We start from the raw sequence: 13,961 nt of genomic DNA, 5'->3' as shown, positions 1-13,961 counted from the left end.
ATATAAAGCCTTACATTCAACAAAAGGGTGTACCCCCTGACCAGAGTGACAATTGTCATAGTATTCTCCAAAATAATCCATTCTCATAAAGAAAAGCTAAGGCTTTTTGTGGGCTTTTTTTGTTTTTTGTTTTGCATGTGCGTTTTTGTTGACACGGGGTCTCACTGCTACCTAGGCTGGAGTACAGTGGCGCAATCTTGACTCACAGCAGCCTCCAACTCCTGGGCTCAAGTATCCTCCCACCCCAGCCTCCCAAGTGGCTAGGACAATAGGTACGCACCACTTTACCTGGCTTTTTTTGGGGGGGGGCGGGGGGCGGGGGTGTATAGCCATGTTGCCCAGGCTGGTCTCAAACTCCTGAGATCAAGCGATCCAACCACCTCGGCCTCCCAAAGTGCTGGGATTACAGGTATGAGCCACTGCACCTGACCTAAGTCTATTTTTATCAACACCCTGAAATTGAAATTATCAGTTACTTGGCCACATATGACTTAAATATGAGAAGCCAGAAAGGTTGTACCTAATACACCAAAAATACACTCTGGAAATAACATAACCCTAGTGATTAGCCCACTTCTTTTCCCCCTTTGGCATCTCTCTTATTAAACTCATAGATACTAATGGATACAGGCCGGGCGCAGTGGCTCACGCCTGTAATCCCAGCACTTTGGGAGGCTGAGGCAGGTGGAGCACGAGGTCTGGAGATCGAGACCATCCTGGCTAACAAGATGAAACCCTGTCTCTCCTAAAAATACAGAAAACTAGTCGGGTGTGGTAGCGGGCGGCTGTGGTCCTAGCTACTCGGGAGGCTGAGGCAGGAGAATGGCATGAACCCGGGAGGCAGAGCTTGCAGTGAGCCGAGATCACGCCACTGCACTCCAGCCTGGGCAACAGACCGAGACTACATCTCAAAAAAAAAAAAAAAAAAAAATTACAAAAAAGATATTAATGGGCACAAAGAATTTAGGAGAAATAGAATAACCATCTCAGCCATATCCTGCTCTCAGCTAAACAAGTAGTACCAGAAAACAATGTCATGCTTGGGTTACACTAGCACACATGACATTAAATCCAAATAAGCCAGACTATTTATAAACAAGAAAAACATTAAAACATCTGAGGTCACTTTAACATTATTTACCTGTGAGCCTGCAGCTGCATTATTAATCAGATTATTGTTGGGATGAGCAATCCAGAAAGTCGAAACAGCCCTGCAAGGAATTTTCCAAGGTGATTTAAACATTCTTCGTAAAAACTCCTGCCCACTAAAAACTTCCCCCAAAACCTCTTCCCCAAAAGTCAAAGGCCTTGATGCATGGGGTTTTCTCTCTGCCAATTACTCACATACAGTCAGTAGCAGGCACAGGGATGTAATTTCCAAACACTTTATCTCGCATGGTGGTACACATGGAGTTGTTCCTATCAGTGGGCAGGAGAGTGCCCGGCTTGGTGAGGAGTCCCAGATTGTGGAACAAAGTATTCCTCTGTTCAATACCATCTTCCAAAAAGAAACAATGACCTAGTGTGTCAAATCCAATGGTGTCTTTTATCTGCAGAAATAAAAGTATATTAATGTCATTGGTAACAAGATTGATTGTGATTTAAGTGACAAGCACTATCCAGTGTAGCATGTTCACTACAAATGGAAAAAGAGGTCTGAACCTTAGCAGAATGGGCAAAGTGAAATGTCAGGCTTAATTTATCTCTGAAGGGGATAATCTACTTGGGTCCTACGGGGGAAAAAAAAATAAATTGTAAATAAATAAATAATAAAATACAAAATATAAAATTGAATTAAATGTAAAAGAGGATACTCTGGGTGGTTGGAAAGGCAGGCTTCCTTCAGACAGAAAAATCGTGGAATGCTCAGAAAAGGCAGGATAGAGCAAGGTATGTGGTAAATTAAAGAGAGTTAGCTATTTCAATAATATGGGTTGACCTAATGTGAGGCTACTTACTAGCAAGCCATTTGTTCCATGCACAGTGATGCACCTTGAGAAGCTGTGGTGAATAGACAGGCCGTCCACAAACGTTGCGTGTCTGTATCCTCCTTTATAATCCACGTCTCCACACAGGTGAAAATGAACAGGATATCGCCCCATCTGCTGCTGACCCATGCGTTTCAATTCCACATAAGAAAGATGGACTGAAGTAAAATTTTTCATTATCTGTAAGTCAAGGTACTAAAATCAAACTCATACTTTTCAGAATGGGGAACTAGCAAAAAATGTGGTTTTAGCAGAAAACATCCAAAGGAGAATATTTATTAAAACATTTGATTTTCTTTTGCATCCTGTTTTCCCAGATTGCTAGTTAATAATTTAGCAAATGCTTGTTTACATAAGCAAATGCTTTAAAGAGCCATAAAAATAGCCTCCAATTAGGAATAAAGGCAAATGTAATCAGGAAAGATGCAATAATGATCTCTGTACAAGTGTTTTGATTTGTTCAAATATTTTGGTCATTCCCGGTCTCATCTTGTTCTTTTACTTCTATAACCTCCATCGGAGTCTAATAAATAGTTCTTTATTTCCAGATCCTCCCCAGTGTTTTAGTTAGCACATAAGATGGTTGACTTAAGTTAGTTTTAAAAGTTCTTCTGTGATCCAAAGTTTGAGCACTCTCAGTATTTTTAAACACTAGATTTTCAATCATATTACTAAAAACAAAGGAATAGTACTGATCAACATTTCAGAAATCCTTGTAACAGGCGGGGTACAGTGGCTCACATCTAGCACTTTGGGAGGCCAAGGTGGGCAAATTGCTTGAGCCCAGGAGTTCAATACCAGCCTGGGCAACATGGCAAAACCTTGTCTCAAAAAAAAAAAAAATACAAAAAGTAGCCAGGCGCAGTGGTGTACACTTGTAGTCCCAGCTATTTGGTGGGGCTGAGGTGGGAGGATCACTTGATCCCAGGGTATTGAGGCCACAGTCAGTTGTGATCATGCCACTGCACTCTATCCTGGGTGACAGAATGAGACTCTATCTCAAAAAAAAAAAAAAAAAAAAATTATTGTAACAGAAATGCTACTACTTAACAACCACAGCCTACTGAATACACAAAAAGTGATTTAAAAACACATGTAGCCAAAATGCAGCCCAGAAGTCCAACAGATTAGTATATATTAATAGAATACTGCCTAGCATAAAGTGCTCAACATTTTTTCAGAACAAACATTTGCATATAAAAAATATTTTTATAGAAACATATTTTGCATGTGCTTGCTAGTATTGCTAACCCTTTGGTAATACTACATTTTTTAAAAAACTAATTGACTCTTTCAGAAATCGCATACATGGATACCAACAAAGAGCCTTTTTTTTTTTTTGTCTCTCTAATTGGTTCTTCCCAATATATTGATTTGACTCCTTATGGAACAATTCTTAAATGGTTTTACTAGAGGTCCAGGCCAACTAAATGAAGTCATTACATTCTATTTTAATCATCTAAAACCTCCTCATTGTCACTGAGAAACAAAACATGATTTGCTTTTAATATCCATTTATATCTCATTCCAAAACTTGACAGTTTCTTCAAACACGTATTTAGCAACCAGGATTTCAAAGAAATAATCAAATCCTTTCGCCTACCATAACGTGTCCCCCAAAGGTATCATAATCAAAAAATTGGCACTGATTTTCTGCATAGCATGAGTCCTCCACTTCTCCTTGGATCACAATATTCCGGGTAAGAATTCCAACTTCAGCTCTCATGTCTACACCGTCTATGATCTCACCCATGTGCAGGAACTGAGGGGTTTCTGGTTGATATGGGCAAGGAAAAAAAAGAATGTTAGAACAAAGAAAACATGAAACTCACTTCGAAAAGACATTCTCTTCATTCTATAACCCCAAGATGATCCTGAGAACTTATCATCTGCTCCCATTCTCTGACACCTCAGAATCAGAATCCCAGCACACAAGGAATTTAAAGATTAGTCCAGCCCCCACCCACAGCCTGAACCCCCACTACTAACTGTTCTGCCAATTCTCAAACCCACACACTGACAGAAAGCTTGTTCCTTCCTGAAGCAGCTCTATCCTCCCTTCAACAGCACTAATAATCTGGAATCTGCCTAATGATCCCTAATCTTTCTCTCCAGTTTCTGTCCATACGCTCTTGGACTCCTCCCCTAGGGTGTAAGAACCACCAAATGCATGGTGAGTCCATAAAACAAATGGTGTGTAGATATTAATATCAGGGTGTCAAATTGTTTATGCTTTTACTTAGAAGCTAATCTGCAACTGGACATTAACAATAGATAAATTACCATCTTTTCTTTCTCATTTCTTCTTATTTTAATATTAGTATGCATTCTTTTAAATTCTCACATTTACTGGAAGTGTAGAAGCACTTTAATAATGAGCTTCTCACTGATGATCTTATTATATAAACTCAGAAAGGAAAAATACACATAAATCATGGGGAGGACAGCTCATGAAGACTCATCATGCAGACTTGTTAACAAAAGTTGGAATTTCCAAAAGAAATTAACGCCAGATGGTATCATAGTTTTGGGGGTTTTTTGTTGGTGGTGTTCTTGTTTTGTTTATGCCCTGTATTATCAAGAAGGAAAAGTACAATGTCGAATGAAGCTCAGGGAAAAAGGGCCAGGTAAGCCAATCACTACTTTTTTCCAAAGCAGAAAATTTTTCCTTAATTGTTGAAGCTCTACCTATTAGTCTAAATTACTGAAAAACTAAAGAAGCACTTACTGAACAGTTACTGTAAACTCTTTTGTTTTATACCATAAATGTATACTTGAGTTCAAAAGAAAAGCAACAGAATGAGTGAAATGCACAATGAATCCTATAAATGAAGCCATGTACAAAGGGGCTGTGCCTAGTACCAGGCTCAAAATGAGTGCCCAGTAAGTGTCAGGGATTCTTTGGATATGCAACTTACAGTAAGAATTTCTTCGTGTAGTTTTTTTTTTTTTTTTTTTTGAGATGCAGGTTGCTCTGTCGCCCAGGTTGCAGTGAGCTGAGATCACGTCACTGCACTGCATGAACCTCCTGGGTTCAAGCGATTCTCCTGCCTCAGCCTCCCTAGCAGCTGGGATTACAAGGCTTGTACCACCATGCCCAGCTAATGTTTTTTGTATTTTTAGTAGAGACAGGGTTTCACCATATTGGCCAGGCTGGTCTCAAACGCCTAACCACAAGTGAACCACCCGCCTCGGCCTCCCAAAGTGCTGGGATTATAGGCGGGAGCCACTGCTCCCAGCCAGGAAACATAGTCTTATGAAAATACCTATTTGAGTCCATTTTAAATATTAGTGAGTTTTTTTTTTTTTTTTTTGGCTAATCACATAGGCACTCGAAAACCATAGGATTTCTTTTAATTAAGAAAGACTTCTATTTATAAATGGATCTAATTCATCGTTGGGTTTACTATTACCTGACACTAGAAAATTAATACAGAAGACAATGGAGGGGAGGCAGCGGGAGGGAGAGCATCAGGAAAAATAGCTAATACATGCTGGACTGAATATTTACTTAGGTGATGGGTTGGTAGGTGCAGCAAACCACCATGGCACACGTTTACCTATGTAATGGACCTACACATCCTACATATGTACCCCAGAACTTAAAACAATGGAAAAGACCTTGGAAAATCAATTTCTCTAGTTGACATCTCTTTTTTTTATACAAAGAAACTGAAGCAATATGTATCATTAGCAGCAAGAATATTGCTCAATAACTATTTTTGCCTAATAGTCCCTGGAATCTAGTGTTCAATGCATTCCACTGCTATGACCTTCAATACTGATGATGGTGATGGTGATGGTGGTGGTGACGGTAGTGATTGAGAGGAAAAAGGATTCCAGGAATCAAATCCCAAGAAAATAGTGTGTTTCCCAAGAAGTATTCTGAGCAATTTAATACCTTTGACTTTGACCTGAAAATGGCTGCATTCGGAACAGGGAAGAAGAGTGAACTCCTCTGCTTGGTACATGGAATAGTCTGTGCTTGCAACCACAATCTGGTCTCCAGATTTCCAACTACTAACGTCATCTAGCAAATTTAGCTTCACTCCATCTACAACCTCTACCCGGAAACCTGAAAGAGAAACACCTAAACCAAAAAAAAAAAAAGAAAGAAAGAAAGAAAGAAAAAGAAAGTGATACATTAACCGTATTTTTTTCTCTCTAAAATCAACCTTCACACTGATTCACAAATCAAAAGTTAAGATAACCACGATGCAGCAAATTTTTATGAATGCTACCACGTGTCAGTCACTCTACAGATATAAGTAATAAAAATATGAAAATGGAGAGATCTCTGCCCTCAAGGGGAGAGTACCCCATGTACCTCTAGTCATGAAGGAACACAAGATGTCACCTTAGTAAACTATTACTTTATAATTTTGAAGAAGGCTCTAGATTCCCAAATCTCTTGCTGTATTTCAACTCAGTGCAACAACTGTTATACTGACCCCGAACCATGCCAATATGTGACAAGTACCTATATTCCAGCAGAATTTGTCAAGCAGAGGATAGGTGTGTAATAAATACCCAGTGCTTCAAGTTGATCCAAGCACAGAAAAATGGATAGCGCATGAGCACGCTGACATCAGCACACTAACAATCTTAAGAATAAGAATTTGTGGGCCAGGCGTGGTGGTTCACACCTGTAAATCCCAGCACTTCAGGAGGCCAAGGCAGGAGGATCACTTGAGCTCAGCAGTTCGAGACCAGCCTGGGCAACATAGTGAGACCCCTGTCCCTGCAAAAAACATTGGCCAGGCATGGTGATGTGTGCCTATATCCCCAGCTACTTCGGCAGCTAAGGTGGGAGGACTGCTTGAGCCAGGAAGGTTAAGGCTGCAGTGAGCTATGATTGGGCCACCGCATTCCAGCCTATGAAACACAGCAAGATCCTGTCTCAAAAATAAGTAAATACATAAAATAACAATTTGTGGACGGGCACAGTGGCTCATGCCTATAATCTCAACACTTTGGGAGGCCGAGGGCAGAGGATCACTTGAGCCCAGGAGTTCAAGACTAGCCTGAGCAACAGAGCGAAGCCTCATCTCTACAAAATATTTTTAGAAGTAGCAGGGAGTAGTGGCACATGCTTGTAGTCCCGGCTACTTGGGAGTCTGAGGTGGGAGGATCACTTGAGCACAGGAGTTTGAGGCTGCAGGGAGACATGACTGTGCCACTGCACTCCAGCCTAGGCAACAGAGCAAGATACTCTCTCAAAAAAATAACATAAAAATCTGTCTCAGAAAACCCTTCATGTCTGTGCCTTTGCTCACGCTTTATTCTTCCCCTAAAATGTCCTTCCATATTCTTCTTGACCAACCAACATACTGTCCTTTTTATGAAGTCCAGGCGATTCTTTTTTTTTTTTTTTTTTTTTGTTGAGACGGAGTCTCGCTCTGTCGCCCAGGCTGGAGTGCAGTGGCCAGATCTCAGCTCACTGCAAGCTCCGCCTCCCGGGTTTACGCCATTCTCCTGCCTCAGCCTCCCCAGTAGCTGGGACTACAGGCGCCCGCCACCTCGCCCGGCTAGTTTTTTTTTTTAGTAGAGACGGGGTTTCACCGTGTTAGCCAGGATGGTCTCGATCTCCTGACCTCGTGATCCGCCCGTCTCGGCCTCCCAAAGTGCTGGGATTACAGGCTTGAGCCACCGCGCCCGGCCGTTCAGGCAATTCTTTAAGGACTTCCCAAACATCCTTGTTGGAAGCAACGTCTCTCTCTCCAGTTTTCTCTCGGTTACTGCCTAGAATTGTTCATACCTTCCTATTGGGAGAACTGCTCACCTCCTTGGAAGCTGCATCAGTGAAGGTTGCAGAGTACATTATTTACGTATGCACGACTCTGTCTTGTTTGTGGTACGTATCCACGGATGTCTACTGAATGGAAGAGTATGACCAGTATGATCTGCAATGTGACCTGAGGTCACATGATGGTGCCCCTGTCCAGCTCAGCTCCTTTCCTGGGATGATGTAAATTATGTAATCTAATGACTACTAATTACTGATCTTTCCTAATATCTTCTTTGAAAGTCAAAGTTAGTTCCCAATTAAGCAGACAAGAATTGAAAATCTGATCCAGTTTCACAACTTGGCTTCTTTTACATGCTATCCAGTATAGAAATGCTTTCTGCTTCTTAACATTCATGATATAATCTGTCATAAATCAAAAGTTGATTTAATGGAAATGTCTATGAAAAGGATGGGAAATGTCTACGAAATGGATGGGAACTACTTCATAACATTGATAAAAAAGGAAAACGACATTTCAAAAGATAGCTGTTTAATAAATGTACTTCTCTGTCGTCTAATTAACAGCATACTACTCTGTGGCTACTTTAAGATGCTGACTCTAGGATGGGCATGGTGGCTTATTCCTGTAATCCCAACACTTTAGGAGGCTAGGGCAGGAGGATCACTGAGTCCAGGAGACCAGCCTGGACAACACAGTGGGACTTCATCTCTATAAAAAAAAAATTAAAAAATGAGTCAGGTGTGGTGGTGCATGCGTGTACTCCCAGATACTGGGAAGGCTGAGGTGGGAAGATTGCTTAAGCCCAGGAGGTCAAGGGTACAGTGAATTGTGATTAGACTACTGCACTCCAGCCTAGGAGACAAGAGTGAGACAAAAAAGAACGAAAGAGGAAAGGAAAGGAAAGGGAAGGGAAGGGAAAGCGGAAGGGGAAGGAAAGCCTGTAATCCCAGCACTCTGGGAGGCTGAGGCAGGCAGATCACCTGAGGTCAGGAATTCAAGACCAGCCTGGCCAACATGGTGAAACCCCATCTCTACTAAAAATACAAAATTAGCCAGGTGTGGTGGCACGTGCCTGTAGTCCCAGCTACTCAGGAGGCTGAGGCAGGAGAATCGCTTGAACCCCAGCCTGGGTGACAGAGCAAGACTCCGTCTCAAAAAAAAAAAAGAAAAGAAAAAAAAAGATGCTAACTCTAAGGGCTGATGATATGAGTGAAAGAACACATTCCCTTTGGAGAATCAAAAGTGGGGAAATTCAAGCAAGGAACAACAAATAATTTGTATATTCTTACAGTCTTTAAAAAAAAATACAGAGACATGGTCCCACTATGTTGCCCAGTCCTAACCTTCAGCGATCCTCCCACTTCAAGCTCCCAAAGCTCTAAGATTATAGGCATGAGCCACCCGGCTCTGCCAACTATCCAGATAAAACTTAACCTGGGCAAGTCTTGGATTCTGTTTTGGTACTCTTGATCTACCCTGCTTTTCTATATCTATAAAGCACAGAAATAAAGTACCTAACAAATCTAAAATGTTTTCTGAATATGTTTCTTGCATCCAGATACTAAAGTCTGTAGGATTTTATACAAATAATAATAGTAATAATAGTAATTCTAACAACAATAGTTGTTGAGATCCCACATGCATAATAACCTTTCATCAACACAACTGTGAAAGACAGGAGCTATTATATTTATTAGAGATGAAGAAACCAAAGATCAGGGAGTTTGAATAACAGCTAAATATGGTAGAGCCCCAAATTTAAAGCTAATCTAATTCCAGAGGCCAATTTCTTTCAAAGTCTCCATATTATACTTTCCCAGAATCAAAACAAGCAGGTTAAGAACAAATTTTAAAAAACTCATGGAGGCAAAAACAATCCCTACCCCAAATTTCACGTTTTTGCCAGCAAAATAAATTCCCCTAAGAGCAATTAAGAAATATTTTTTCAAATAAAATTTCAGTAATGCACCCATGCCTGCAATCCCAGCACTTTGGGAGGCTGAGATCGACAGATCGCTTGAGGTCAGGAGTTGCCAACCGGGCCAACATGGTGAAATTCTGTCTCTAATAGAAATACAAAAAAATTAGCCAGGTGTGGTGGCACGCACCTGTAATCCCAGCTACTTGGGAGCCTGAGGCAGGAGAATTGCTTGAAACTGGGAGGTAGAGTCTGCAGTGAGTGGAGATCCCACCACTGCACTCCAGCCTGGGTGATAGAACAAGATTCCAACTCAAAAAAAAAAAAAAAAAATTCAGGAATGCTTTAAAAACAGATGACTAACCAGGTGTGGTAGCTCACACCTGTAATCCCAGTACTTTGGGAAGCCGAGGCAGATGGATCACTAGGTCAGGAGTTCAAGACCAGCCTGGCCAAGATGGTGAAATCCTGTCTCTACTAAAAATACAAAAATTAGCCAGGCATGGTGGTGGGCACCTGTAATACTAGCTATTTGGGAGGCTGAGGCAGAGAACTGCTTGAACCTGGGAGGCGGAGCTTGCAGTGAGCCAAGATCACGCCACTGCACTTTAGACTGGATGACAAAGTGAGACTCCGTCTCAAAAAAAAAAAAAAAAAAAAAAACAGATGACTACTAGACAAGTAAATTTTGACTTGAAAGATCACTAAAATTTGTTTCTTTCTGTTAATTTTTTTTAAAAGCCAGAAGGTTAGATGGGGAAGATTTGTATTACTCACTAACACATTTTTTCTTGGCTTAAAAGAAAATCCTGTTTCAGATTATCTCCTATTAGCACTACTGAATGGGAAACATTAAAAAAAGTTCATTCTCTGATTCCTGAAGAAAATTTTCCACCTCTTCTAGAAAGTAAGAGTCACTGAGAACATGAGACATGAACAATATCTTTTAACAGATAGCTAGAACATACCATCTTTCAGGAATGAGTAGTTATCACTAATGTGGAAATGTAAATAACATTTCCTACAAAGGAAACGTTGACTAGAGTTCTGTCAGTAATTATCCCCTGTCTAGAATACCAGCTATTTGGGAGGCTGAGGCAGAGAATTGCTTGAACCTGGGAGGCGGAGGTTGCAGTGAGCCGAGATCACGCCACTGAACTCCAGCTTGGGTGACAGAGTTAGACTCTGTCTCAAAAAAAAAGAAAAAAAAAGACGACTACTTTTTTTTTTAGTGATACTGGAGGCGGTACCACTAAACTTCACTTACAGGACAAAATTCCTGCTAAGAAACACTTCTTACCCACCACCTATGCTTTTTGGCAGAGGCAAAGAAACAGCAGTCTTCTTGGAGGCAGAAAGCTGGGGCTTGATTCCAGCTTCCTCATCCCTAATAGATCATCTCTTCACTCCAAGCCCAGAAGATTGTTTCTAGACTAGAGAATGGTCTATTCTAGTTACAGCACACCCAACTCAGCTTTGTTCTAAAACAAGCTTGTCCAACTCACAGCCCGCGAGCCACATGTGGCCCAGGACGGCTTTGAATGAAGCCCAACACAAATTCATAAACTTTCTTAAAACATTACGATATTTTGTTTTTAGTCCATCAGCTATCATTAGTGTTACTGTATTTTATGTGTGGTCCAAGACAATTCGTTTTCTTCCAATGTGGTCCAGGGAAGCTAAAAGATTGGAGACCTCTGTTCTAAAAGATTAATGGATTTTGTTCTGAAAGATTAAGCGCAGTAGGAAAACTGTAAGTTTCAACCAGTTGAGAAATCTAACCCAGTTGATTGTCATTTGAACATAATACTATTCTAAAAAAAAAAAATCTGTCATAATACTTATCAGTGTCTTACAAGAATATAAACTCTACTTGCCTACCTTCGATCCATTCACTATAAGCTGTCACAGAGAACTTCTGGCCATCCACGGTATAAAATTCTCTTTGGGCAAGAGCCTTCCCGCCACTGCTATGATTTTCATAGTTTCTCACAGATTCATTGCAAGAAGTGCTTCCACCATCAATGACACCAACTAAAGCCCAAGCTTGCCTAGAAGGAAAAAGAGCATGTGCATTTGATTACTTGTCATGGTATTCACAAAATCCCTGACAAAGATGTTATTACAGAGTGTTGTGTAATTCTCATATTTTGTTTTTGTCAATCCCTAATGGTTTTTCTATATGAGGTTGTAATTCCAAACCTTAACTGCACCTAGTTTTCCTAGAAGGAAATGCACCTAGTTTTTAAATACTTGTTTGTCCAGCTCTGTAATAGGTGAAAGACCAATGACTACAATCTCAATTAATCATTGACTTACCTCCTCAATACACATCCATATCACACATAACATTCTGGCCAAAATCCATTTACCTTCTTTTAAAATGATTATCACCTGCTTTTAAACTATCCATTCTATTAATACAATGTTCTCAAAAATCTAATTGCATAATAGAATTACCTACGGAGTTTGAAAAATATATCAATGCACAGACCCCATCCCAGATAAAGGGAATCATGTTAATTGCAAAAGGTTGGGTCCAGCATTTGTATGTTTGTGATAATTTATTTTTATTTTTTGGAGACAGGGTCTCACTGTTTTTAAAGTTCCCAGGTGACTTGATCATGCAGTTAGGCTTGAAAACCACTGAGTTTGGGCAGTGGTTCTCAAACTTCAGTATGCATCAGGATCAACAGGAGAAAGGAAGGGCGTGCTAAATTAGATTGCTGGCCCCACTCTCTCAGTTTCTGAGGTGGAACCAGAGAATTTGTATTTCTAACAGGTTACCAAATTATGTCAATGCTACTGGTCAGGGCACCATACTTTGAAAACCCCTAAATTAGAGACCAGAGGTTAGAGTAGTAATCATCAACCTTCAACAGCCTGGGAGTCTTATCCTTCTTCCTGACATAATTGATCTAAGGACCACCCTTGGTGTCAAGATTTTTTAAAGTCTCCAGGTGTGCAGGCAAGGTTGAGAAGTGAGTTAGACTTTTGTTTTTTGAGATGGAGTTTCACTCTTGTTGCCCAGGCTGGAGGACAATGGTGCAATCTTGGCTCACCGCAACCTCCTGCCTCCCGGGTTCAAGCGATTCTCCCACCTCAGCCTCCCGAGTAGCTGGGATTACAGGCATGCGCCACTGTGCCCGGCTAATTTTGTACTTTTAGTAGAGACGGGGTTTCTCCATGTTGGTCAGGCTGGTCTCAAACTCCCCACCTCAGGTGATCAGCCTGCCTCGGCCTCCCAAAGTGCTGATATTAAAGGCATGAGCCACCGCAGCCAGCAGAGATTTCTTAACATTCCTAAATTAAATCAAAGCTGTAGAATCACTATCCAACAAATTTTAAATTTTATATACTATATGTCTATTTGTTGAAAGCAACGTATTTGAAAACACCATTATTTCTTTTTCTTTTCTTTTTTTTTTGAGACAGAGTCTCACTCTTGTTGCCCAGGCTACAGTGCAAGGGTGAGATCTCAGCTCACTGCAACCTCCACCTCTGGGGTTGAAGCAATTCTCCTGCCTCAGCCTCCCAAGTAGCTGGGATTATAGGTGCGCACCACCGCACCAAGCTAATGTTTGTATTTTTAATTTTTAGTAGAGACAGGGTTTCACCACGTTGGCCAGGCTGGTCTCGCACTCCTGACGTCAGGTGATCTGACCTCCTCAGCCTCCTAAAGTGCTTGGATTACAAGCATGAGCCACTGCACCTGGCCTAAAAACACCATTATTTCTGATACTAAATATCTGAGAGACATGCTCAAACTTGTGACCAAAAGCAATCAACACAAAGGGACAATTTTTAAAAACCAGAAAATCTGCTTTAAGACTCCTGGTTTAAAACATGAAAAGAAAAATGTCAACTTCCTACTCTAGAAAAAAAATAACAAATGTAATCTGTGTCTGACAGATGGCTGGATATTCACAGATAAAAGTTAACCAAAGCATGCCTACACCCTTACAAATTCCACAGCCGCCCCTGTATGGATTAGCTACTCTTTGGACGACAATGCTTTGTAGCTTTATTTATCCCCTTGATATAGCAGAAAGAATCAAATAAAGAATGTCTCAATATATTATCTCCTATTTGAGAGAAGAAAAGAGAGGAAGAATATCACAGGCTTCCTTTCTTTACCAGGACTGCCTCAGCAACTATAAAACAATGTTCTTTCTCTCCTATTGACATTATCTCCAAAACACTCCTACTTCCCTCCTCCACTTGAGGGAAAATTTCAACGCACCAGAACACTATCTTCAAAGGCCTATGTGTTTATGTACATCGGAGATAACGTCAATGCAATGG

The 13,961-nt window shown here is 40.8% G+C and overlaps 1 protein-coding gene across 2 annotated transcripts in view; it reads right to left on the bottom strand.

The window, feature by feature from the left end:
• The window catches only part of CEMIP2 (cell migration inducing hyaluronidase 2), an 86,465-nt gene that overhangs the window by 45,089 nt on the left and 27,415 nt on the right, over window positions 1-13,961 (bottom strand). For both annotated transcript variants that reach the window (XM_033237110.1, XM_033237109.1), the window contains exons 5-10: window positions 11,538-11,707; window positions 5,890-6,078; window positions 3,592-3,761; window positions 1,959-2,168; window positions 1,345-1,550; window positions 1,142-1,211 (exon numbers count right to left, since the gene is read on the bottom strand). In XM_033237110.1, the coding sequence (XP_033093001.1) occupies window positions 1,142-1,211; window positions 1,345-1,550; window positions 1,959-2,168; window positions 3,592-3,761; window positions 5,890-6,078; window positions 11,538-11,707 (1,015 nt within the window). The remainder of the gene's footprint in view (window positions 1-1,141; window positions 1,212-1,344; window positions 1,551-1,958; window positions 2,169-3,591; window positions 3,762-5,889; window positions 6,079-11,537; window positions 11,708-13,961) is intronic.

This window comes from Trachypithecus francoisi, unplaced genomic scaffold (assembly GCF_009764315.1).
Source record: "Trachypithecus francoisi isolate TF-2019V2 unplaced genomic scaffold, Tfra_2.0 Lachesis_group16, whole genome shotgun sequence".
Classification (NCBI taxonomy): domain Eukaryota; kingdom Metazoa; phylum Chordata; class Mammalia; order Primates; family Cercopithecidae; genus Trachypithecus; species Trachypithecus francoisi.
The sequence above is the reverse complement of the archived record's forward strand: the minus strand, read 5'-3'. Positions and strand labels throughout refer to the sequence as shown.